This window comes from Grus americana, chromosome 3 (genome assembly GCF_028858705.1).
Source record: "Grus americana isolate bGruAme1 chromosome 3, bGruAme1.mat, whole genome shotgun sequence".
Lineage (NCBI taxonomy): Eukaryota > Metazoa > Chordata > Aves > Gruiformes > Gruidae > Grus > Grus americana.
In genome coordinates this window covers 12,087,899-12,114,113 of record NC_072854.1, presented here as the reverse complement: position 1 = coordinate 12,114,113, position 26,215 = coordinate 12,087,899, and the positions used below count along the sequence as shown (strand labels likewise).

General features: G+C 44.2%; 2 protein-coding genes across 3 annotated transcripts; both read right to left on the bottom strand.

The window, feature by feature from the left end:
- Positions 1–5,493: 5,493 nt before the first annotated feature.
- RDH14 (retinol dehydrogenase 14) lies at positions 5,494–11,113 on the bottom strand. Its single transcript, XM_054821599.1, has 2 exons — positions 10,704–11,113; positions 5,494–7,317 (listed from the first exon to the last, which is right to left on the bottom strand). The coding sequence occupies exons 1-2, from the start codon at positions 11,067–11,069 to the stop codon at positions 6,700–6,702; spliced, it is 984 nt and encodes a 327-aa protein (XP_054677574.1). The 5' UTR covers positions 11,070–11,113; the 3' UTR covers positions 5,494–6,699.
- A 6,852-nt stretch (positions 11,114–17,965) lies between these two features.
- NT5C1B (5'-nucleotidase, cytosolic IB) lies at positions 17,966–25,534 on the bottom strand. Of its 2 annotated transcripts, XM_054821596.1 has the most exons (6): positions 25,182–25,524; positions 24,932–25,099; positions 21,688–21,817; positions 21,054–21,176; positions 19,878–20,062; positions 17,966–18,896 (listed from the first exon to the last, which is right to left on the bottom strand). In XM_054821596.1, the coding sequence occupies exons 1-6, from the start codon at positions 25,308–25,310 to the stop codon at positions 18,558–18,560; spliced, it is 1,074 nt and encodes a 357-aa protein (XP_054677571.1). In that variant the 5' UTR covers positions 25,311–25,524; the 3' UTR covers positions 17,966–18,557. The 2 variants fall into 2 exon arrangements, with proteins under 2 accessions (XP_054677571.1, XP_054677573.1); XM_054821598.1 differs by lacking the exon at positions 24,932–25,099 and having other exon boundaries at positions 25,182–25,534.
- Between the last annotated feature and the right edge of the window lie 681 nt (positions 25,535–26,215).

The following is a 26,215-nucleotide window of genomic DNA, read 5'->3' as shown; positions in this document are numbered from 1 at the left end:
AAAGACCCTGACATTGCTTGTCTCAATAGCAGATGGGATTTGGAGAGCGAACGGTCATGCAGTGACTTAGGAAGGGCCCAGGACACTGACCTACTGCCAGGGAAGGTTGCAACAGGAGTTAAACTGAAATAACATCACTCATCACCAAACTGCAGTCCAGGTGGCAAACTGACAAATGTCCCAACAATTGCACAGATGGGTAGACTTTTTTTTTTTTTTTAAAAATACACACATTTCTGGAGACTGTTGCATAATATTTAATATATACATAACACCACCACCCCACCCTTAATTTGTGAGGTATTTTTTAAAAAATGACACACATAAACAGAAGCATATAAAGCCTCATTCATCAAGCTTGGAAGAATCATCATCCAACTGGCTGTAAGAGTCCTACTGCCCAAACCTAAAGCCAGGAGGATCAAGATCAGGAAAAATATTTAGGTGTCTGACTCCCAATGCTTTTAGTGGGACCAGGATTTCAGACTGCTTGCTTTGGCCATAAAGCAGATGGCAAGAAATGCTCAGTGAATACTATTGATTATGTGACACACTTCTGAATCTTTCATGGCAAATAAGCTATCGATTCCTTCCCTATCCAGATCAATTAAGTTTCTTTCACATTACCTGGAAAGAAGTGATAATTCTTAAATGTAGAAAGAAAGAGTGATCAACCTTGTTAGGTGGTCAGTGTGCCAGTCTTCAGACAAAAAAGCAATTAGGAAAGCGCTCCTTTCTCTGTGTTACATAGGACATTTGGAATCAATTAAATATTCAAATTAATTTCTCTGATCTGAATCCAGTTACGGCAGGTGTGAGGCTGCTAGTGGTAGCTAAAGCGGTAAGTAAAAAGTCTAGAGGGAGGTCGTCATTTTCTGTTATGAGAAATAGCAGCACCATTCTGGGACAGATCAAAAATAATAATTCAACTGTGGAGGCCTCCTGGATCGTTTTGCAAGTCAATTACCCTCTAAGAGATTAGTTTGGAAAAAGTTATGTGAAAAAGGGAACAGGCCTCCCATTTTAAAATTATTTGTATGACTCTTACAAGTTGTTTATTTTCTTTATAGCCTTAGGTGGAAAGAAATAAAGTGTGCTTGAAGTGGGAATTATCCACATTTTTCAGCAAAAGCATAATCACACCGCACATTCACAGGGCTCAGGCTTTGAAGCCTGTGAAGCATTCACTTACTAGGAAGCTTAGGCAAACCAGGCAACCGCTGAAGAAAGAGAGGAGAGTTTAAATACTTCTGGTTTTATTGCATCATGGAAAAACTGATCATCTATCTCATTAAGATGGAGAATTTTTACAGGAGAACCCCAGCTAGGTTTATAAGCTTGCCTGCTGTGTTGACTGTAGTAACTGAAAGGGCAGCGTTGTCCCTTTGCCTGGGATAGATGTTGGCCTTTGTGGCAAGGTAAGGAAGGTAAATTGGTGACAGATTCAGAATTATTTTTTTTAAAACTACATAAGTCTCCCTTGACTTAAACAGATGTGACATATAAAATAAATACGTGCAACTGCAATTTAGTTCACTTACAGAAACCTCAGTTCTAATAGCTACCTGTGTGCAGGGAGGACTGGCTTACAGCTAGGGCCTGGGACTGAGAATCAAGAGAGAAAGAAACAAAGAAAGAAATGTAAAAAAAATAAAAAAGGAAATAATTTCTTTCTTAAACTCTTGGTCTGTCCATGAGGGAAGTTGGTCACAGGGGCACTTTCAAAAGTACCATAGCCAAAGATGAATAAATTATGCTGAACTGGTTAAAAACCATTCCCCTTAAGACACTTATAACCTGTTTTTCTTGACCACTACACAGAGATGTTTCCTGCCCTCGGCTGTGCCTGTGTGCTCTCCGGAAGCAAAACCAGACAGGAGGTATGTCTGGATGCAACTTGAAGCAACTGAGCTCAATACTGAGCTCAACCAACAGATCTGCCCCCAAGCTCGACGTCTCATCACGTACCAAACCGGCACAAGCAGCAGGTGACACTCCCATGCTAACAACCAGCTCCCTTCTCCCCTCAGTCCCTTGGTAAATCCCTGACAGCCCTCCCTGTCCATCCTTTAAAGTGAAGGATTAAATGGCACCTACGCACAATTTTAAAATAACCCTTTTAGAGTACGGTTAGTCTGCGATGTTGTTGCCGTACAAAATGCGACCATCGAGAAATGTGGCCACTTAGAAGCGTTTCCACTCACTGCTGAGACCGGCCAAAGGCTCCAGTGGCCAAAGTTTGCAAATAGTCAAAGTTAATTGCTGCTCTGGCCCTCCGCCTCTCAGCTATGGCAGGGCAGAGGCCTTGCCCCTGTGAAAAGCAAAAGGGCAGGGGCTATGTTCTCGGGGGTCACTGTGCCCTGTGCACATCCCAGCCAGCTTTTAAATCCCCAGGGCACAGATACGGAGTGCTGGCCCAACACCGCTGCTGGACCCAAAATCAAACACTCAAATTCTAACAATTTAGGTAAGATAGCTGAAGGTACATTCTGACTTTGGAAAGAGTTGCTTCATAACATTTATGTTTACCAAAGACCTCAACAGGCTGCCTTAACCGCAGCTGTGGCTTCCTTGGATATCTGTAACATACTTGCCAGCAATGCTATCAGTGTCTGTACCTGCCAATGAAAGCTGCATTTCCATGGGCTTTCCATGCTATCCCTGGTCACTGTCTGCCTCTTTCACCCCTTATTTTTTAACAAGTTTAATTCTTCATGGGAAATAAGTTCAGTTTGAGGGTGGTGGTGATCATATGGTTGTGACAGTAGAAGGAGGCATCTGGAATGCGTCCTGGTTTTGGCTGCATGCTCTTGACATAAACTGTTTATGTAATAGTAACATACAGAGCTTGTCACATCTTATTGGAGGCACTGTGGTATTGGGGTGAAGTGTGAAGGTGCTGATCTCCTCCTGGAGTATCCTCTACCATCTCCAAGAGGAGACATTCGGCAGACAATCCTCAAATCATACACATGTACCTGAGCTTACTAAGATCGAGTAGAGCAGAGCAGAGCAGATACTTCCTCAGGCAAAATGCTTGCTTCTAACTTAGATGGAGACAGCATTACTGTTTGTGAAATAAGGTCTTTTCTTCAGTTTTGCACTTATATTTTGCAAGATCTGTTGACCTATGAGGTCTCCAGTTCCCAGATGCTACTAGAATAACAAAGGCATCACATAAACAAACATTGACTGCAGTCTCAAGAAAGTAATCAAAGCTTTCTGGTCCACAGAGGCTAAATTACATTCAACCTCAAAAGTGACAAATTTACTTATTTCAAATGTTGAAAAATCTTACCTTTTGGTAAGTTCCTAACAATCCATCCTTTTAAATTGTTTTCAGGCAATATTCATTCATTAATATTCCATTAAGGATATCACTGTCCTACTCTGGAACGAGGGCTGTAATTTAGTAATGATCGCAGGAATGCAATCCGTTTCTGACAATGGCTCTTATTTCTGCAGTGTTTCAATAGAAAATAAAAGCAAGCACCTGGTAGATGTCTGAAGCATTACACGTTACACAGGCATATTACATGGCTGGTAATTCTTATTCCACATCTCTTATTTCAATATAAATCCACCTTTGCCGTTTTGAAGACTAGTGCATGTGCCATGTTGGTCATTCAGTCTGAAAAATTTTATATTCCTCTGCTCTCCAGACAGTTTCAGTGCAGTTCTTCACTACAGTATTTTCAGACTAGCCATCTTCTCCATTTTCCACCTTTGCACCCAAGGCTTTCTTTGCAACAGGTATACACGTTTCAGCAGTGAAACAATACAGTAGTGTTCCTTTAGTATTGCTACAGTAGTACTGAAAACACAAACCCGAGTTTTGCTCAGCTTCTCTGTATCTCTTTACAGAGAAGTTCATGTTAATAAACTTAATTCTTTAGCTAGCTGTTTAAAGGTGCGGTGTGCAGCTATTTACAAGAATTTAGAATGAAAAAGTGAAATGCACTTAAAGAGTTGAGGTCACAGCTCGATGTTCAAGTGGAGAACAGTGACGAGTGGTGTTCCTCAGTGGTCAGTACTGGGACCAGCACTGTTTAACGTCTTTGTCGGTGACTTGGACAGTGGGATCGAGTGCACCCTCAGCAAGTTTGCCGACGACACCAAGTTGTGTGGTGTGGTCAACACGTTGGAGGGAAGGGATGCCATCCAGAGGGACCTTGACAGGCTTGAGAGGTGGGCCCATGTGAACCTTATGAAATTCAACAAGGCCAACACAAGGTCGTGCACACGGGTCAGGGCAACGCCAAGCACAACTACAGCCTGGGCAGAGAATGGAACAAGAACAGCCCTGAGGAGAAGGACTTGGGGGAGTTGGTTGATGAAAAGCTCAACATGAGCCGGCAGTGTGCGCTTGCAGCCCAGAAAACCAACAGTGTCCTGGGCTGCATCAAAAGAGGCATGACCAGCAGGTCAAGGGAGGTGATTCTGCCCTCTACTCTGCTCTTGTGAGACCCCACCTGCAGTACTGCATCCAGCTCTGGGGGCCCCAGTACAAGGAAGACTTGGACCTTTTAAAGCAAGTCCAGAGGAGGGCCATAAAGATGATCAGAGGGTTGGAACTGCTCTCCTACGAGGACAGGCTGAGAGAGTTGGGGTTGTTCAGCCTGGAGAAGAGAAGGCTCCAGGGAGACCTTATAGCAGCCTTCCAGTACATGAAGGGGGCCACCAGAAAGCTGGAGGGGGGCTGTTTACAAGGGCATGAGTGATAGGACAAGGGGTAATGGCCTTAAGCTGAAGGAGAGTAGACTTAGATATTAGGAAGAAATTCTCTACTGTAAACAGTGATTCCTTACTGGAACAGGTTGCCCAGAGAAACTGTGGATGCCCCACTCCTGGAAGTGTTGAAGGCCAGGTTGGATGGGGCTTTGGGCAACCTGGTCTAGTGCAGGGTGTCCCTGCCCATGGCAGCATGGGTGGAACTGGATGATCTTTAAGGTCTCTTCCAACCCAAACAATTCTATGATTCTGTGATTCTATGAAATGCAACACTGAAGATCAAAGCAGAATCTTCTCTAAGCATGTTACACACCTCCCTCCGGCATTACTTAGAGAACTTTAACACACAGAGTATGCTTTGACAACATGTCCATCTCTGCACCTTGCCTTACAGTGAGCAGTGCAAAGCTCAACATGTTACAAAAACCTGCCCCATTTCATAGCCTGCCTTGTGATTTTCTGGAATGCCACCTTCCACTCCCACCCAAGTCACTTGCCCAAGAGCACAATCTTTCAGGAGAAGGGTAAGGATAGATCAGGTCCACTCCACTGTGCGAAAGTTAAAAATATGCTGAGAGTCTGAGTAAACCAGAGAAAGAATCTCAAAAATTTGGTTAGTTTCTACTTGAAGTGCAGAACTGATATGTACTGCTAAGTAGGTCATAAGGATCTACTAAATACATCATTTATTATTGATACTCCTTCCCTTGAGCAATATTTATTGATAGATCACTCTAAATCATTCTTCCATATTTAAATATTTTAACTGTTAGAACATTTTATTAATGTACAGCAAAACACAAAGTCATAAATGTCAATATGAAAACATGAGTTATATGACTTAAAAATAATAAATCAGTATAGCTTTGCATAATACCCATGTATTTATTTGGAGCCCATTTTATTTCTACCAACCCTACATGACAGACTCCCTCAACCAATACAGGTGAATGTTCTGCTTTGAAACTGTGTCAAGACTGCCAGTTTCTGATATATCCACCACAGTGAAAGAACGAATGCTAAGTCTTTTTTTAAAAGATTTTTATTAAAGAATATTCAGTAAGCTCTATTAGACAGATTTATCTAATCTCATTACTGAGTTAAAAGTGCCATCAGTCAAGCCAAACATGCTGAAAAGCATATTCTCTTCGGTCTAATCCACGTGAGGTCTTGTGAACTTTGTATGCACACAATTTGTGACATGCAAAGCCCTAGCAAGACCATAATACATCTGTCAACTACATTTTTAATGAAACTCAATGTGTCTGCATATCAAGAAATCACAAGTTCAGCACACATTAAAATAAAAATACAGCCTGCACAATCAAGTGTATAGACTCATTGAATAGCAATGACATCACTAAACAAAGGTGACTTTGTGCTTCACAGCTAAACTGTATACGGCTCAACAGTTTGGTTCACTGAATCATTGGGGCTGACAACAAGTCTGAATGGCACTCAGAGGCCCAAATGATTACAGTGTGAGATATCTGTAAAACTGTTTATTCTGTTTTGTCATTGTGATGGCTCAAAAAAGACAACAATCCTATCATTATTATTATTATTAGAACACATTTGCAGATCTTTTTTACAGGACAAGTGTTTTACCATCAGTACCCTGCATTGTCCAGCCCAACTACAAGTAGTGGAACATGACAAATATGCATATAAATTGCAAAACACAGTTTTAATTTTTATTTTTGAAACGTGAGTTTCCGAGCAGATTTCACCAGAAATTATATTCACACCCTCAAACTCTATTTCAGATTTTTTTAAATGTCTCTATTAAATAATCAAGATTGTCCTTTATTTCAAAACAGAGTTCCAGCATAAATCACTCCTCTCTTTAATACTTATTGAGCAAAGTAATCTGTACTCCTACAGCATTTCAAGTAAGAATTGCACTGTTGCAAACATGTATTACATAGTTATCTGCTTTTTTTTTCTTTTGCAGATACACCTTGGCACTTATTTCAATAGACCAACCATAACTTCACTGATATCCCACAACTTTCTGGCAACCAAGTTATCCATGGCTTTGGGCAGGAGTTCCTCCTCTTTGCAGTCCCCAAAATGTTTTCCCGACACGCCTTCAACATCAGGAGAAGAGGCCAAATAAATAGAAGTCTGGGCTCCTTCCAGAGGTGTTTTGAAGAAAGCCCATGACACCAGGTTGAAGAGGGGTTTTGCCAGCAAAGGAATATTCACATATCTGCCTAGATTTGTTCTGACAATCCCAGGATGAAGTGAATTGACAGTGACTCCTGTTCCTTCTAACCGACGGGCTAGCTCCCTTGCAAACAATATGTTAGCCAGTTTACTCCGACTGTAACAAAAGCTTTTATTGTAACTTATTTCACTGTTCAAATCTTCAAAGTTGATCTCTCCATATTTGTAAAGCTTTGAGGATACTACCACAACCCTGCTTGGAGCAGAATTTTTGAGGAGGCCCAGAAGAAGGTTGGTGAGCAAGAAGTGACCCAAGTGGTTTACACCGAATTGCATCTCAAAACCATCCTCTGTCTTCATGTACGGACACTGGAATATCCCTGCATTATTTATCAGAACATCCAGCCTCGGCTCTTCCTTTAAATAGGAAAGAAAAAAATAATTCCATTTTAGAAGTCATGCAAAACATACTATTATGCTTAGTATTTCTCATTAGCCATTGTTAGAAATAAATAATTTCATTCCTAGTTTTCTGAACTGTAACTCACTAATATTCTCTTAAAGCACTGCTGAAAAAAACCATGTAAGTTGAACTACCACAAAACTGAGGACTTGACCCCAGCAGGATGCAGGTACATGAGAGTAACTCTGTATCTACTCTTAACGCAGGCAGAGAACACAACCGCCTGCTTCTCCAGGAGCATCTTTTCTATAGCAATTCAGTGAGAATTTACCTTTGTGATGCAGTTCGTTTTTCTCTAAAAAGTAACCTGCTTATTGCACTGCAAAAGCACACACATTAATTTATGGCAAACCTCAGCCATAGGCAAGGGGTCTGCTGTGCAGAAGACACGCAAACATAGAACAACAAGTCTTAGCTCAAAGAACTAACCTCAGGGTTAAAGACAAACTTTTACATTGTAGACCCACCATCTCACTGGGGTGATGCAATGAAAAACTTTGCAAAACAATGTTCTCATGTTTGAACACTACCTTATTTTAAAATCACTATATGTCATTGTGCTGCTTGGTGAGAACTGTGGAGCAGAATGCATCATAGAAAAGTAACATTCATGTTTCATACAATTTGAGTCTAATAGGTCTACCCAAGAACTAAGGTGTGTCTATGGGACTGAGGCTTGAAATACATGATGGCATGTTCAGTACATGCTATTTGATGAATCAGTGGTCTGGTACAGGTCAGTAGAAAACAAAGACTCAAGGATGCATGTTATACTCTACAGAATCAGGAAACATAAGTAATCAACAGAAAGGGTGGTAGGGATAATTTAAATTGATGTATAATACATCATGCACCTCATGCTCCAGCATCCACTTAAAAATTAAGAGCCCTCCAATTTACCCAAAACAGTAACTTTTTCAAAAAATACAGATTAAAGCTGCCTAAATAAGCTCTGAATTCAACACTTTCACCCACCTCTGACAAAAGGCTGTGAAAGTATCACAGTAAACTTATACTTGCATGAATCAGAAGCAAATGTATTCACTTTATAGAAAAAGCAGGATGAGTTTTCTTTGCTGCTAATTCTTTAAACCCAATGCAGAGACTGGAAGGCAAGCTGAGATCGTTTTGACGATACAAATAGAGAACCTCAAAATGAATTTTGCACCATTTGCCTTTTATTTGACTGTCATCAACAGCAATGATACAGAGAGCAAAACCCTAATCTGCACTTGGCATTCAGTTAATGATGCTGGCATTTGATCACACAAAACATCAAGTACTTCCATTTCAGACTGATTTCCACAGGACTTGAGGTTGCTCAGTGTCTCATATAGTTGGGTCGCTGAGGCATGATACAAACAGCATCAAACTCACTTCTCCTCTTCACCCAAAGGGAACATAACGGTTACTATCACTAAACAAGGATAGGACTGAAGAAGTACTGACTGTAGATCTGCTCATTGAAGTGATACTTCTTTCTTCTATACAGGAAAAACATTACTTTAGAAACTTTCTGTAGCATCTGACTGGAGGATTTATTTTGCCAGACTTAACACCTCAAGAAGCAAGACCTCCACTTGTGCTGTTTTTTGAGACTCCTAAATTTAGTAATCTAGAGTAATGTGATCACTGCCAAGCACACAGCTGCGACCAAATGCAACAGAGAGCACAAAACATTGCTTTGATGGGCAATGCTATTCCTTGTAGCTTCTGAGCTTGGCTCCATTTTTCCATGGAGCCCTTCAACATCTCTCTTATTTTTTGCAGTGAGGCTAAGGAATGAAAGATGTAATCACTTGCAGTTCTGGAAAGGAAAAATCCCGCAAATTGAGTTAGGCAGTGGGAGTGCATTGTTTCCCCATCCTGCCGATATTTAAGTCATCTTCATCTCATACAAAGAGCATCAAAAAAACCCCACAAACAAATGGCTCCAAAAAGGAGACACAGGTTAGAGAAGGTAACATGAATGTGGGTGGGACAGCTCTTGAAAATACTACTTGAACTCACATCCCCTGTCATTCAGCTGCTTTTGGAATTATTTTGAAAATGCAAGTTAGAATGCAGGTGTCTGCAGCACTCTGCAGATAAACACACTCCTTTTCTCTACCCATTTCTCACTCAAAGTCACTTGTACTGGCTTTACCAAGGAACTGAAGCTAATAAATTTACATTTGGGGGTATTTTACACTATAAAAGATATAATTTTTACAAGTTAGGCAGTATGTTTCTTTTCTGCTGTTTATTCTGCATATCATTTTGTATATTCATATTTTCCCAGGACACAGAAGCAAGATTAGAGCTTATCACTGATTTGTATGTATGAATGTACATAACCACACTGAGCCCCACTAGAGAACTTAAAACTTGACTTTTTCCACACATTTAAGTTTTAGAAAAGCTATTTGAAAATTAATGCAATAAAGTCCCGCTCTGTTTTTCTTCCCACTCACAACAGCATCGAAGCATCTTTCAAGTACTTAACAAGCAGTTCTCTGAGCAGCAACAGCAGCAGAATGTATCAAGCCTGGCTTCCCACGACTTTGTGTCTCATGGCTTGTGATGCTCGATGTGGTGAGATGAGAGTCCCCACTGATGCTTTTCATGGGAATGGAATAATTCCTCCCACAATGCCTCCGTCTGCTCTGTGGTATCTAATAACACAGCAGAACTCATCTAGTGGCATTTCTGTCAGGATAATCAACCGGATTTCCTAGTTTTCAGGAAATCTGCAGAAGCTTTATATATTCAAAAATGTCTGTCTACTAAACTTAGCTAGCACTGGTCAAAAGATTCAAAAGGGGGTGGGGGGGTGTCAGTCTGGGGAGGAGGCAGAAGGATGGCTGGAGCTGGGAGCAGTGCACTCATGTGAACGTTTATTTCTTTGGCTGAGACCAGGATGAGCTGCAACACTAAAATAACAAAGGCAGGTTACTGTCGAGTGAAAAGGAGGGAAAAGAAGGCAAATAATTTATCTCATACAGAAACAAGTGTTTCCTTTTCAGAACAGCAAGTCCAAACTAGTATGAAATTCGTGCTTCGAGATGCTGATTTAAAATCATGGCCAATTTCCTTATACCCTCCCTCCAAAGGCTGCGGTGAACTCGCAACGCCCCCACCCCCAAAGCGGAGTGCCAGCAGGAGGAACGAGCCCTGAAAACACGGAGGCCCGAGGACGCGGCCACCACCGCGCCGCTAGCACCCAGCTCACCCACCCCGCGTCCTCTCACGGGGAGCCCGGGGCCTCCGCGGCTGCCCAGCGCTGCCCTGTAGCTGCCGGTACCCCGCCGCGGGAGCCCCGGCGGGCCGAGCCCCGCGCCCCGCAGCCGTCCGGCCGTACCTGGAGGACGCGGTGGCAGAAGGCGCGGACGGAGCGGAGCGAGGCCAGGTCCAGCTCACGGACCACCAGCTCGCCGCCGCCCTCGCCCTCCGCCCGCTCGCCCAGCTCGGCCCGGATCTCGCGGGCCGCCCGCTCGGCCCGCGCCCGGTCACGGCAGCCCATGATGACGCGGGCCCGCATCCGCAGCAGCTCGGCCGCCGCCGCCCGGCCCAGCCCGCTGTTGGCCCCGGTGATGATCACCGTCTTGCCCCGCATGGAGGCCCCGGCCCCGGCCTGGGCCTGGGCCCGGGCCGCGCCCCGCAGCCAGCGCCAGGCGGCCAGGAGGAGCCCTCCGCCCAGCGCCAATGCCGTCGCCGCCGCGGCCATCCCGCTGGGCCGAGCGGCGCTCCGCCCGAAGTGGCCCGCCCCCGCCTCGCCGGGCGGCCGGCCCCAGGGTGCGCTGGCATTGGCCCGGCGGCCGCTGGGCATTGTGGGGAGTGTAGTCCGCGCCGCCCGCGGAGGAGGGGCGGGCCGGGGGCCGAGAGGCCGTCCCCGAAAGGTGCTTAGTGAGCTTAGGGCCTAACTGAAACGTCCACCGGCACCTCGGTGGTCTTCCCGGCCCTAGCGTGGTCCCGAGGGCAACCCAACTGCGGGTCACGGTCAGAGTTACCTCTGCAAGGCTGCTGCTTCCTTCCTGGCTCAAAAGTAAAAGGCAGCAGGCTGTCCCTCTGTCTGTCCAAAGGCCCTTTTGCTAATAGCAATGTCCCTGCTCGTAAATTAACTGTACGAATTAATGAACTGGTGCAGAATAGCCTCTTAAACCTCCAGTCGTCCAAGCTGGTTCTTGGTTTTCGTCCCGTGCTGACTCGTGCCGTGTATCCTGGGCATCGTCCAGCAGAGAGCTAGCTGGCCTGGGCCAAAACCAGACCAAGGACTGTTCTAACAGCTGCAGAATTAGGAGACGATGACAATTTAATGACCTAGAGATGGTCGAGTTCTAGGGCCCAAGAGCGTTTCCCAGTAGCATTTAATTGCTAGCAGAGATTTTACCAAAATGTTGTAGTAACATTTATCAGTCTCACAGAGGTGACTCCATCACAGGGAAAACAGACATTAAGGGCACCTATAATATTTCGTTACCAGTCTTTGGGTCTCATGGCGGACCAAATGCGTCCGGAAAAGCCACGTTCAATTCTGTCTGCCTTGGGTCTTCAGCTTGAGACGGAGCTGCTGGAGCAGTAGCTGAAGCAGTACCAGGCCAGGAATGCCCAGGCCAGGAATGCAACATCTGCGCTGTTACACTGCAGCAGCAGCCTGTGGCAGTTTTGGCCCAAGGCTGGGATCTGGTTAGGGCTCTCCCACCACTCGTGAGCTCCCTCTAGGCAGTTTGGAAGCAGCCGTCATGTTTGGGAGAGTTATCGTGCACATGGACTTTTCCATGCCATCCGGCCTTTGTGCCAATGAAATGTTCTGGGAAAGTTTAGTGTAAGTGGAGCAAGAGAGTATATCAGAGTGGTGTGCTGAGACCTCCCCCCATGCTGCCTTCAAGACCAGATATCTTTCTTAGGTATTTCAACAGGTTCTGTGGCTCTGGATCAAGTTGGATTGTGTGTTTGAGCATAGCAGAGGTGTTAGTACAAGGCCAAGCATGTCTTGATAACCTACCTGCATGTTGCAAGCAGAAGCAATGGAGTGTGGGAGCGTTACAGAAGTCATTATGGTGGTGTCTGCTGTGATAGCTACTCTAGAGTCTGAACATACCAGTGAGCTGACAGTCAGCCCTGCTGAACACTTGCCTCTAGGACCAACTTCAGCTAAGTAATATTAGCTTAGACATAGCCTGTTTGAAGTAACCAAATTTAGTGGACTTCAGGACTGAGGGGATCTGCCCCATCGCAGTCTGGTAGACGGGAGGCTGCTTGCAGAACACATGCGTACATCCAATCCTTCACAACTGGAGAGCCAGGGAGTGATCAGCAGAACCTGCTCACCCTTTAAGAGCCTCATGTGGCCAGTGCAAAAGTCTATGGAGAGTGGAGACTGACAGTAGACTATCACGGCCTGAATGAAGTCACGCCACCCATGAGTGCTCCTGTGCTGGGCATGCTAGAACTTCAATATGAACTGGAGTCAAAAGCAGCCAAGTGGTACGCCACAACTGATACCATGAATGTGTTTTTCTCAATCCCTTTGGTGGCAGAGTGCAGGCCACAGTTTGCTTTCCCTTGGAGGGGCGTCCAGTACACCTGGAACTGACAGCCCCGGGGGTGGAAACACAGTCCCACCATTTGCCATGGACTGATCGAGACTGCACTGGAACAGGATGAAGCTCCAGAACAGCTGTGATACATTGATGACATCATCGTGTGGGGCAACACAGCAGAAGAAGTTTTTGAGAAAGGAAAGAAAATAGTCAAAATCCTTCTGAAAGCCATTTTGCCATAAACCAAAGTAAGGCCAAGGAACCTGCACAGGAGATCCAGTTTTTAGGAATAAAATGGCAAGATGGGCATCATCAGACCCCAGCGGATGTGATCAGCAAAATAACAACTACATCTCCACCAACTAGCAAAAAGGAAACACAAACTTTCTTAGGTGTTGTGGGTTTCTGGAGCATGCACATTCCAAATTACAGTCTGATTGTAAGCCCTCTCTGTGAAGTGACCTGGAAGAACGATTTTAAATGCAGCCCTGAGCAATGACAAGCCTTTGAACAAATTAAACAGGAAACTATCCATGCAGTAGTCCTTGGGCCAGTCCGGGCAGGGCAAGATGTGAAAACATGTTCTACACCGCAGCCGGGGAGAACGGCCCTACCTGGAGTCTCTGGCAGAAAGCACCAGGGGAGACTTGAGGTCGACCCCTGGGGTTTTGGGGTCGGGGATACAAAGGATCTGAGGCCCGCTACGCTCCAACAGAAAGGGAGATATTGGCAGCATATGAAGGGGTTTGAGCTACTTCAGAGGTGATTGGTACTGAAGCACTGCTCCTCCTGGCACCCCGACTGCCAGTGCTGGGCTGGATGTTCAAAGGGAGGGTCCCCTCTACACATCATGCAACTGATGCTACGTGGAGTAAGTGGGTCACGCTGATCACACAGTGGGCTCGAATAGGAAACCCCAGTCACCCAGGAATTCTGGAAGTGATCATGAACTGGCCAGAAGGCAAAGATTTCAGAATATCACCAGAGGAGGAGGAGATGCACACTGAAGAGGCCCCACTGTATAATAAACTGCCAGAAAATGAGAGGCAATACGCCCTGTTCACTGATGGGTGCTGTTGCATTCTGAGAAAGCATCCAAGGTGGAAGGCTGCTGTATGGAGTCCTACGCAATGAGTCACAGAAGCTGCTGAAAGACAAGGTGAACTGAGTAAGTCTGCAGAGGTGAAAGCCATCCAGCTGGCTTTAGACATTGCTGAAAGAGAGAAGTGGCCGATGCTCTACCTCTATACTGACTCATGGATGGTGGCCAATGCCCTGTGGGGGTGGTTACAGCAGTGGAAGCAGAGCAACTGGCAGTGCAGAGGCAAACCCATCTGGGCTGCCCCAGTGGGGCAAGATATTGCTGTCCAGCTAGAGAAGCTGCTTGTAAAAGTACGTCATGTAGCCCACGTACCCAAGAGTCGGGCCACTGAGGAACATCAAAACAACCAGCAGGTGGATCAGGCTGCTAAGATTGAAGTGACTCAGGTGGATCTGGACTGGAAACATAAGGGTGAACTATTTATAGCTCGATGGCCCCATGACACCTCAGGCCATCAAGGAAGAGATGCAACATATAGATGGACTCATGATTGAGGGGTGGACTTGACCATGGACACTATCACACAGGTCATCCATGAATGTGAAACACGCTCTGCAATCAAGGAAGCCAAGTGGTTAAAGCCCCTGTGGTATGGAGGACAATGGCTGAAATATACATATGGGGAGGCCTGGCAGATTGATTACATCACACTCCCACAAACCTGCCAAGGCAAGAGCCACAGGAGGGGAGTGATAGAGCGGTTTGGTGGGCACCTGGCACCTAGCGAAGTTCAACCCACCACAGCAACTGATAATATTTTTCAATAGGGGGAATAGAGAAGAGTCCTATCATTCTGGACTGCCCTATCAGCCTGTTTATAGCACTGTAAGACAGACTCATGAAAAAGAAACTGTCATCCCAGCTGAAACCTGTAAGAGAATTAATGATAACACAGATCGAATTCTGTGCTGAAACACAGCCTCGTCAGGCAAAGCCGGTCCTTGTCCCTTTAGCTTCTAGGTTCATGCACCACATCACAGGGAAGAGTCCAGGTAAGACAAAATGGGAATGTCTCCTACTGCTACCAATTCCCATGGATGAAAGCATTGGAAATAAGATCCTGAAGGTGACTTTTTTTATTATTTTATTTATTTTTATTTTAACTACTGTAGCTATAGCACAATTAATACAAAGCTGCCATTGCCTCGGTCTCTGTTCAGGTGCCAAGGACAGTGTTGGGTTGACTTTGGCTGGACACCAAGTGCCCACCAAGCCGCTCTACCACTCCCCTCCTCAGCAGGACCATGAGGGGAGAAAATAAGATGGAAAAAACTCATCGGTCAAGATAAAGGCAGTTGAATAAAGCAAAAACAAAGGTCGTGCATGGAAGCAAAGGAAAACAAATTTATTCTCTACTTCCCATCAGCAGGCAATGTCCGGCCACTTCCAGGAAGCAGGGCTTCAGTATGCGGTGGTTGCCCAAGAAGACAAACGTCATAACAACGATTTCCCCCCCTTCCTCCTCCTTTCTCTTAGCTGTTATTGCTGAGCAGACGTTATACGGTATGGAATATCCCTTTGGTCAGTGTGGGTCAGCTGTCCTGGCTGTGTCCCCTCCCAAGATCTTGCCCACCCCCAGCCTACTGGTGAAGGGGGGTGCTAGAGAGACAGCCTTGATGTGTGCCAGCTCTGCTCAGCAGTAGCCAAAACCCTGGTGTGTTACCAACACCTTGCTGGCTACCAGTACACAGCACAGTACTGTGAAGGCTGCTGTGGGGAAAGTTAACTCCATCTCAGCTACACCCAATAAAGTTGTTGTAAGTGTGACTGGCTTAGGGTTATGAGGTGCTAGGGCATAAATTCATGGCATCCTCATGAGCATGAGAAGCAAGGATTTTGGGTTTTTGTTTTGTGGACTAGAATGCTATTAAGAGACAATTCTCGTCTGTGTCTACAAAAATAGAAAACCCTTTCTCTCAGCTCACATCCCATTTCAGAGAATGTTCTTGAAAATCTGTGCCTTGGAGCAGAAAACAATAATTATCATGTGAAAAGACTACTTGGCAAGCCCAAGTCTCCCCAAACATCCAGATTAGTCTGGAAGGGCACTTGCATGAACAAATGAGACTTCACTCACCCAACATGCTGCCAGAGGGATATGTGGAGAAGCAATCATCAAACCTGCGACAGTTGCCACACAATTAAGAGGCAGTGTATAATCTGAACAAACATCTAAGGGAATTTTGCGCAACTGACTTAGGAGAAGTGATTGTGGACCTTAACATCAACTTCTGGACTTTAATGTCAATTTGAATTCTATGACTAAGAAAGCTACTATGTACATTTAACATGTGAACTCTTCATTTGTCTTCACACACTTAGTGCTGCCGTCAGCAATGACACTGCAAGAGGTAGTACTTTGTCACTGTGTGTACAGATGAAAAAAAAATGCAAGAACTGGAAGCTTCTAACTAACAGTAGGTTTCATTTTTGCTGTAGGTGGATGGTTGATTGGAAATGAAGGTAAACATAATAGACCAGCTGATTCAGTTTCCAGTTTATTCACTGATTTACATGCTTACCCTGTCAGGCATGAGACACTCACCTTCAGAGTCCCACAGGGATCAAGGATCCCATTAGCCCTTTTCAATATCTAACCTGAATTTCTATGTACGATGACAGTCAAGTGCCAGCAATCTTTGCACAACATATATCCTTTATGGTTTTCTCCACCCAACACCTATAGCTCTAACAAGCACACAAATGAAAAATGGCCCATCCATGTTCTGCTTCAACAAGGCAGCCCGGCGTTCCTGAAATTTGCAGCCATGCTTTTGTGAAAAAGGTACACACACAATTTATATCCCACAGCTAAGGAATATTTTTGGATTCCTTGCTGATTCAGAGCTCTCACATAAAAACATCTGCTAATAACATTTTTTAGAATCTCCATTTGGTGAGGTAACTCTATCCCATCCTGGCAGACATTGACCAGGCCTCAGTTACTCATGTCTTCCTCACCTCCTGGCTGGGCTGGGAAATGTGATACATTTTGGGCACAAAGCCTTTAGCACTTATGAAATTCCAAGTACACCAGAACTCTGTAGTGCATCCCATCAACACGACATGCTGGTGTGAACACATAAAAACTTTCTAGTGGTCTCTGTTCGAGTTTCATGCAGGATCAAGGCTTTTGCCTTTGTTTTCAAAGAATTTTGTGGCTTGGACCCAGAACATTTAAAGGATTGCCTGTGTTTCTGGGAGGGAAATCACAATTAATGCAATGAAGCTTTCTGCAATAACAGGACAGTTCATCCGGACAGAAGAGTCCAAACTTTCTCTGAGGCTAACGTGAGACTGTGGAGTGAATTCCCCCAGGAACCACAGATCATCACAAGCCTTCACCAACTTCTACTCCCACTGCAAAGCACATTCTTTTGGTTTGGTCTCTTCTGGTATAAAAACACAGCAACAATAAAACTAAAACAGGACACTTGTTCCACTAGGGAGAGAAAGAGAACAAACACCACCTGACAGATGTTAGTTGTGTCATTTGGAAGGCACTCAGATACATGGATGACACTGAGATACAGGAACTTAGCCTGAAAGAGGTAGAATAGACCTACGGTGTAAATTTACATGAATTCATGTTGCAACAGGCACTCGTCCCCTGGAAACTCATGTGAGGTTGCCAAATTGAGTTCACACAGATCACAGAACAGCTGTAAATCCTAAGTGAACCTAGTCAAGAAACAAGGAGTTCCATCAACAGCATTATTTAGGTTAGATTCTCTGCTGTTACAAAGGTACATTCTAAAGCTTCAGTCTTTGTCCCAGTCAAGATACTCATCTCTGACTTCTGCCCAGCTCTGTGAAAACTGTTGGGACTTAAGTGTCTTTGAGACTTCCATCTCTCTCTCAAATTTGGCTGAAAATGGTCATTTCTGGTTCTAAATATCCAAAGGAGACAAGAGACACAGAGACACTGATTACACTAACTCTGCAAAGGAAATTATGCTAAAACCTCTACATGGAAAATGACAATGTTCTGTAAAGCCAGCTTTATTAGAATAGGAAAACAATATAGAAAAATAAAGGGTTGCTGTAAACACAAGATCAAATAAGCTAACATTTCACTGGAAGCTGAAACTTTTGTGATAACAAACCCACTGAACACATACTTAACAAGAAAACCACCAAAAGGTAAACACTTATATGTAAACTGTGCTTTTGGTAATTTCAGAAATAACTGTCAAGGACTAGCATTGCAGCATGATTTTTGTTATAAATAACCCATCAACATTTTTTTTTAAGAGAAAATATAACTGTTCTCTCTGTCTCGCAAAATATGTCTCAAGCTATAAAAACAGTACAAATCTTTTCCCAATATCAAAACCACAGTGTTAGATCCAGACGGTAAAAAACCTAAACTGCTTAAGAATGCTATTAAAATAACTCTATTAAAAACTTACCTATATTAAAAATATTTCCTTTAAAGGCTGCTCTAGCCAGAAGTTAAACCTTTAAATATAGTGCTTACGATATACAAATGTAGAGGTTTTCAGACATAACTATTGGTATATTAGAGGCTGGCTGAGTTAAGAAGCTTATCGTTAACGGTGCCATCCTGTCATGCAGATTTGTGGTATTTCTGAGCAATGCCATAGGGAACATGGGCGGCTATGGTGCCTAATTTCTGTGCTCCTTCGATGTGAAACATCTGGTCATCAAAGAAAATGTGAGGGCGGATTTTCACCAGGATCGGTCCTTTAGGAGCTCCTGCTAGGAAAAGTGCCTCATCAATCTCCAGACCCCAGCTACGGAGAGTCTTCAGCACTCTGGCTCCAGAGCTCGCCGCACTTCTGGCTGTCACCAGGAAGGTCCTTATAGGACAATTTAATCGTTCATTTTTTGCATAGAACTTCTTCTGGAGTTTCCCTAGGTCTTCCAGAAAACCTTTCAAAGGACCCTGAGTATGAAATACCAGAAGCATATTTAGTATTTGTCCACAGCTCCCAAAATCATTTTTTGCTTTATTCCAGATTGCCAGTTACATACAGGATTCCTTCCCTACGCTGCGCTACTCAGCAAATTCTCTCATATGTCCAAATGAGTCTGCACCTTCACTAGCAATTCACAAACTGGAAAAAAGTTAAAACCATAATCCTACATGGTATGATCAGTAGGAAACTCATTCTCACTCTTATAAACATATGAAGTTATAGTCTTTAATAAAATGTTCTTTAAAAAAACTTAACTTTTTACTATGAACCACGAGGTGCAATTTTTTTTTCTGTGCAAAAACCAGAGAGAGACCCAATTACATAGACATCACTGAACTCTTTCCAGATTAATGACAATACTTCAGAATTACACCCCAATTAAAAGAAGTAAATGATAGTTTGGGTCAAATTGCAATATATTGCACTGTCCGGTACTTTCATAAATCAAGCTTTTATTCTAAATTTATACCATTTTTAACAATAACAGAATTGGTCTTTCAATTTAAGTTAATGCTAAAATATTTGTGTTATTTAGACAAATGGCATAATTCTTCTTGGGAATAAGCACAGATATTACCCTTTTCAATAACCAGAATATCCCAGTGATTGAAATTAACATTACCTACACAAACTGATAAAAAAAATAATTAAGGAAATCAGTTGTAACCTTTCCTTTTTCTAATGATACAATTAAAATACAACTGTAAGTCACTGTCCTATACATGCAGTTCTCTCAGTAAAGTGGCAGATCTGGGGAAAGGATCACCAGAATGGTGGGCTCTTTTATGTCAAACATGCATTTTAATGATTATCCTTGAAAAAGGAAATAAATAAGGCAATCATCTTCCACAAAGAAGAACGCATACACACTAGGGAAACTGGAGAAATACAGCAGCAATGAAAATCAACAGATGTTTTGAAAACTCACTGATTCAACAAGTACAAACCTGTGCAAGAGGCTTATTTTCATTCAGCTGTTCATGTTCAAAAAATCTGTCTAATCCTTGCTCTTTGACAATCTGTTCTGATTCATCAGAAAAGAGAACTGCATCCCCATCGAATGCCACCCTCAACTGTGTATCCGAGTAAGCAACATCTTTGTTGGCAGTGAACATGGTAGCTGATGCGATGCCTGAAAATGGATCAGAGAACCTCAGTTAGCATGTCCTGCAAAGTTATTCATTAAACTGCCAGCAGTTTAGTTCCAACAACTTATTCGTGGTGACCTTTTTGTATGGTGAGCAGAAACAATGACTAAAGCTAATTAGTAATGGCCATACTGTAACACAAATGCATGGAAGCTGTGAGGGAGGGACTGTTTATCAGGGAGTGTAGTGATAGGACAAGGGGTAATGGGTTTAAGCTGAAGGAGGGTTGATTTAGATTAGATGTTAGGAAGAAATTCTTTACTGTTAGAGTGGTGAGGCACTGGAACAGGTTGCCTAGGGAAACTGTGGATGCCCCATCCCTGGAAGTGTTCAAGGCCAGGTTGGATGGGGCTTTGGGCAACCTGGTCTCGTGGAGGGTGTCCCTGCCCATGGCAGGGGGGGTGGAACTAGATGGGCTTTGAGGTCCCTTCCAACCCAAACCATTCTTATGATTTTGCACATTGACATAACTTCTTAGACATGCTTCCTTCCACTTCCATATAAGAATATACAAAACCGATCCCCAAGGTGTGCTGCCAGTGAGACAAAGCAGGAAATTCCAAGGAGACTGTTGCGTCAAACTATTTACTATTTTTTAACAAAACACAGAAGTTGTTTTTTGTGAGTCATATCAAAGAGATGACTCTGTTCAAACAGAAGTTGAACAGAGGTGACAAGGTGTGTATGGGAGGTCATTTCCTGTAGGTTGGCAGCATAGGACAAGACAGAAAGGTGTGACAAAGGTAGATGTTGATTAAGTTGTCATTATCAGCAGGCTGAAGGGTCAGAGGGGAAAAATACAGAGAAATAAGCTGATTTTATTTGATTAAGTAAAAATAAATGGTAAGTTTGCAGCATGCACAATTGTGACTTTCTGCATTTGATGAAGCAGCACTACTTGCTGTGAAAGACACACAAGATATTCATTTTTTAACAAGCTCAACAGAAATATAGCAAAAGAAAGTCAATTCAAACCTGCTTCTATAGCTTCTTGCACTTTTTCAGAGTCTGCAGAGAGGTACAAGTTCGTAAGGTACGCAGTCAGGTAACCAATAGGGCTTTTTCCTCCCGTCATACAGAAACGTTCAATTGTCAAGCCTGAAGTAAGAACAGCACAACAAGGTGTGACTCTGCCTTGACACTACAAACCTGTAAAAGGAACCTGTGGAAAGGAACTCTAGCCTACAACCGACAGTAAACTTAAAAAAGAAAAATCTGTTCCCTGTAATTCCAGCAAGTTAGACAACTTAAACTGACTACAAGGTTTGATCAATCCTTCTTGAGAATTTAACACAAAATCCCTCTAAGATAGCAGTGTAACTGCTGTGAACATGTATGTATAGGGGGCATAAATGCCAAACAACAAAAAGTTTAAGGACTTTTCCTCTGAAATTAAGATTCACACCTGACATATCTAGAGCTTTGGACCAAATTCTGTTTAATGCTATCTCACTTATGCTGACACCCAAAGATAAGTATCATCCTCTGAGGAACGGGTGTCAGTATCAAAGAGGCTGCTTTTACCAAGGTCAGAACAGGAAAAATAAAATTAATTCATTTTATTAAGTAACAGCAGGCAGTTCTACAAAGTAGTATTTATTTTACTTACCATAGTGATTGATGCTGTTTATCAGTCTCACTCCCACTTGGGCATGGTTATTAGTCATCAGAACAATATCAAATCGTTCTTCATCATCAGGGTACAGCTCAAGAAGCCGGGCATTGACATGCTCCAGTGCCTGCAGGTTAAAAATGCGGAAGTCAACAGACAAGTGGAATGTGCCTCGTTTCTTAATCACTATGGTTTTAGTGATAGGACTGTCTTGAAGGAGAATGTGAAATATCTGATAGTTTGACTTGCAGAACTTGTTTTATTCCTCTTTGCTATGCTGCTCTCAGCAGCCATTAGACTGGGTTCATTTGAAGGGAAGCAAGAAAGTTTCTTTTGCTGAGTTACAGAATTTAACTTTATCATGGAAATCCTTTTTCTTGGGACACCATGATCATCCAGAATAAATCAATGCATTGCTGAACATTGTCACAATCCCTATTAATCTCTTTTTTTTTTTTTCCTTTAGCTTAAGATGGTGGAGTTCCATTTGTTCTAGCTAATTTCCCGTTGAATTATTTATTTGTTTGCTTGTTTTGGATACCAATCTTTTCTTCCAGGAACAGAAAGGTCTGTTTTTCAGAAATGTACAAGTTTCTCGCTCATACTGCTTAATATATTTTAAGGAAACATTGCTGGTGAATGGTAGTATGCAGACACTTTCTTGTCCACTTGGAAATTGTTCTTGTGAAATCGAGGAGAAGGTGTAAAGGAATTTACATGTGCAACTGCTTGTTTTGCAAGCATGAATGTGAATTTGGGCCACATACTTACGCAAAGATTTACTGACACAGTTCAGGTGGTCAGGTATTAAAGGCTGTAATGAGTACCAGATCATATCCTGTCAAGCATGATTCCTTTGGACATTTCTAATTGCAGCAGTGAATGAGACAGATTTTGATTCATTTAAGATCTCTTAAGACAATGGGCCAACACATTATATGCACAGTTTGGCATTCTTACTTCCTTGACCTTCCATCTGCTCATCTCTCTTTGTAACCATCTGTTCTTTCATATTTTTAGAATTCTATCCTTTTGGAGTAAGATTTGCTTTTAGCTCTAGCTTTATACACAAACCTCTACTCTGGGATCTTGGCCTTGAGTGGAATTCCTTGGGATTACAGCAATGAAGTCAACAATGAATCATCAAATGAATGCAAGATGGGTTGATTTTCATTAAGGTGCTTTAAAAAGTCAGACCAGTTGTTAAGAATTAAAACATAGATTTCATAATTAAAGTCTGGGAATCTCACTTTAAAAAGCATGGCCGTGTCACATGTGGCTATGCTTAGGAAAACTCTTAAGTGAGAGCCTGGTATAAGGCCTAGGAAAAAATCTTCGTATGTGGTCATAACCCATTTCTATTGCTAATAATCTACTAACACTGGCAATTTATTAAAATATTAGAGAATAAGTAAGAGTGGAGGAGGGGATGCCTTTTTTTTTCCCAGTGCCTGTACACTTTGCAGCCTAAGGAGATCCTGGCCTGTGATTAAGATTCTTAAGTGCTACAAGCATGAGATATAATACTTTTAAGTTGGTGTTTTAAATATTTCAATAAAGGAATCCAAACAAAAATATCTTGTTTCTTTTTGCCTTGTCTCCAAGTTGAAAGCATCACCCAACAAACTTGCAGTTCTCTAGCCTAATGATTCCTGTGACTAACTAATTTATGAATCTCTTAAAAAAATACAAAGAATTTGAACGCAAACAGCATACTACAGGGGAACAGAGGTCAAGGTGCTTTTAGCTGGGCATAGCTAACAGCTCTGATTTTCAAAGTGTGAGGAGTTAGTCAAATCTTACTTACATTCCAAGTGCATTTGACACTCACATCTTTTGAAAACTGACTGTGCTAGCAGGGCTGCTATCTCTAGCTGCTACAGATAGGAAAAGATGCAGTAAGTTCGCTAGTCAACATAGCCTTGCTGGTGTACAAAATTAATTATTTTATGACAATGCTTTTATGTTAAAAACACCTTTACTATGCTTGTACTATTAATGCTATTAACGCTATTAACAGCTGTTATATTTAGAACAGCATGGGCACTGACATAAATAATTTTTCCACTATGTATTTCCAAAAAGTGATCAGCAATGCTAAAAATGTTTTAACTTCCTGAGACTAAGACTGAAGCAATGAAATCTACTTTTAAAACCTGAAAGAAGTGTTTGGCCACAACTCTACTGTCAGCAAGTATGACTGCTAATTATCATTTAATACATTTTCTAAAATTGCTGAGGTAGAGGTTATTAAACAATTGTGCATGGGCATAAAATGAACTCTGTAGATGGCATTTTTTTCAAGTCAGTCTCACTAAAACCTGTGTTCCTCAAAACCAGACATATTTTTAGGTTTTTTGCATTTTTTGTAATTTCACTTGCTTTCCATGCTGGAGGCTGTTTACCTTGGTCATTTCTCTTATCTTGCACAATTAAAGCAAAATATTCCACTTCACCTCTGCTTAAACCCTGACTCCCAACTAGAGGGTCTATTTCTTTTGCTGGTCTTCAAGAACAATTTCCAGGGTCACAACAAAAGCAAAGAAAAATTAAAGCTGACCAAAAAAGAAAAAAAAAAGGTTCATTTCTGAATAAAGAAATCTGAAAAATATTGAATTAGCGCTGTTTTTAATCATAGTACGTATTATAAGTGAGACATAAAAATGGAATGAGGAACTAAGATGTTTTGGGTTTGGTTATTTTGGGAGGGGGGAAGATGTTGCAACAAACTTACAACAATTTGGGGCCTATCTTAACTGAAAATAGTCTTAAAAGGGCAGGCACCCCGTGCGCCCCGTGCCCGGCAGGAAGCGCGGGTTGCTCCTTACCCACGCCTCGGCTGTGAGCCGGGGGACACAAACCGGGATGCTGGGGGTACAACTCTGGTCCCGGTGACGCGAGCAGTACGTGATCTCCCGCAGGCATTTGGCATTAGTGCCGGCGGGAGAGGAGAGGGGAGGAGAAGGGGGGACAGAGGGAAAGAGGAGGGGTGACCGCAAAGCCGAGGCATGGCAGTGAGATGCGGAGATGATGCCGGGCTCCCCGGCCGAGGCGAGCTCCCCGCTGGGGGAACAAGTCCCCAGAACTTCTCCCCGGGGCAGCACTATCTCCGCCCAAGGAGGCTTCGAGCTCCTCCTCTTCCCGAAATTTGGCCTTGCAGCATCCTCCGTGCCCCGCCGCACACCTCCCCACCTTTCCTCTCGCCGGGCCACCGTGCCCCGGCTCGCCCCGGCCCAGGTACCTTGACGAAGTAGAAAGCCGGTCCGGGTTTGAGGGTGACGTTCTCGTTGTCCTGCTGGTACTCCACGTACTTCTCCACCCCTTGCTCTTCGTAGATCCGCCGCTCCTCCACCAGGTCGAAGAGGGCTCGGGAGGAGACGGCCACCGTGATGGCGTGCTGGGGCTTGGGCTGCGGAGCGAGCGGAGGGTAGCGCCGGCCGGCAGCCCCCAGCCTCCGGACCCCCCACCCTGGCCCGCCCGCCCGCACTCACCGGCCGGGGTCTCTTGGAAACCAGGTTGTCGTAGAACGCCTTGGCCGCCGCCCAGTCCTGCTCGGCCTCCTGCAGCCGGATCTCCGCGGCGTCGCTGGGCTGGGGCGTCTCCGGGCCGGAGCCGCTCATGGTGCCTGGCGCGGCGGGGACGGGGCTGTGGCGGGGAGAGGGGCGCGGCCGGACCCGGCGCGGGCGACCTGGAAGCGGTGGTGATGGCGGCCGGCCGCCCCGCCCCGCTCGGGCAGGGGGAAGTCACCCGGGCGCTGGCTTTCCCTTTCGCTCTGCAGCGCCCGGGGCTGGCCGGACCGGCCCTGCCCTGCCCTCGCACGGCTGCGCCCGAGGCGGCGTTTCCGAGGGGCGCTGGCCGCCGCTGAGCCCTCAGCACCGGCCCCGTGGGGCGGCGGGGCCGTGGCCTCCCCGCATCTCGCACCCCAAGGGCCGCGGCACCTCTCCTCATGGAGCGGTTCGTGGGGTGAGCAGGAACCGGGGCTGCAGCCCTTCCCCACACCCCGTCAGGGGCAGCGGGGCGCAGACCTGCAGCCTCCCCTTTCCAGCGCGCTGTGACACCCACTACTGCTCTCCTCTCCATAGTGCTTCGAGTAGTGGTGCACACAGCTACTTAATGTTAGGCAACAGCCTTCAGCACTGATTTTGTCTACAGCATTAGAGATTTATTATTTAGATGCAGTGACTTAATTGATTTTGCAGTAAAATTGCAACAGATTTCCAGACATTTCTTAGGTGTTTGTAGCAATCAAAATGGGGTGGGTGTCAGTGACCTGGGGTCCTTTGTTCCACACAGCAATGCTGAAAGCACCTTTTAGGAACAGTAGTTTAGATCATAGTGTTGAGAGCTTATGCTGCGTGCACAATAAACTTACTCAGGCATCTGGCTTGGGTGGTCCTAAACCCCAGAATACCACAAAGGGCTATGGGCTACTTATCTCACACACACCTCTCGGAAATGCTCACGGCTGCCTCTGCAGACACGCTTGTCTGAACCACAGCAAAGTTCCCCAAACTGATGAGCTGGA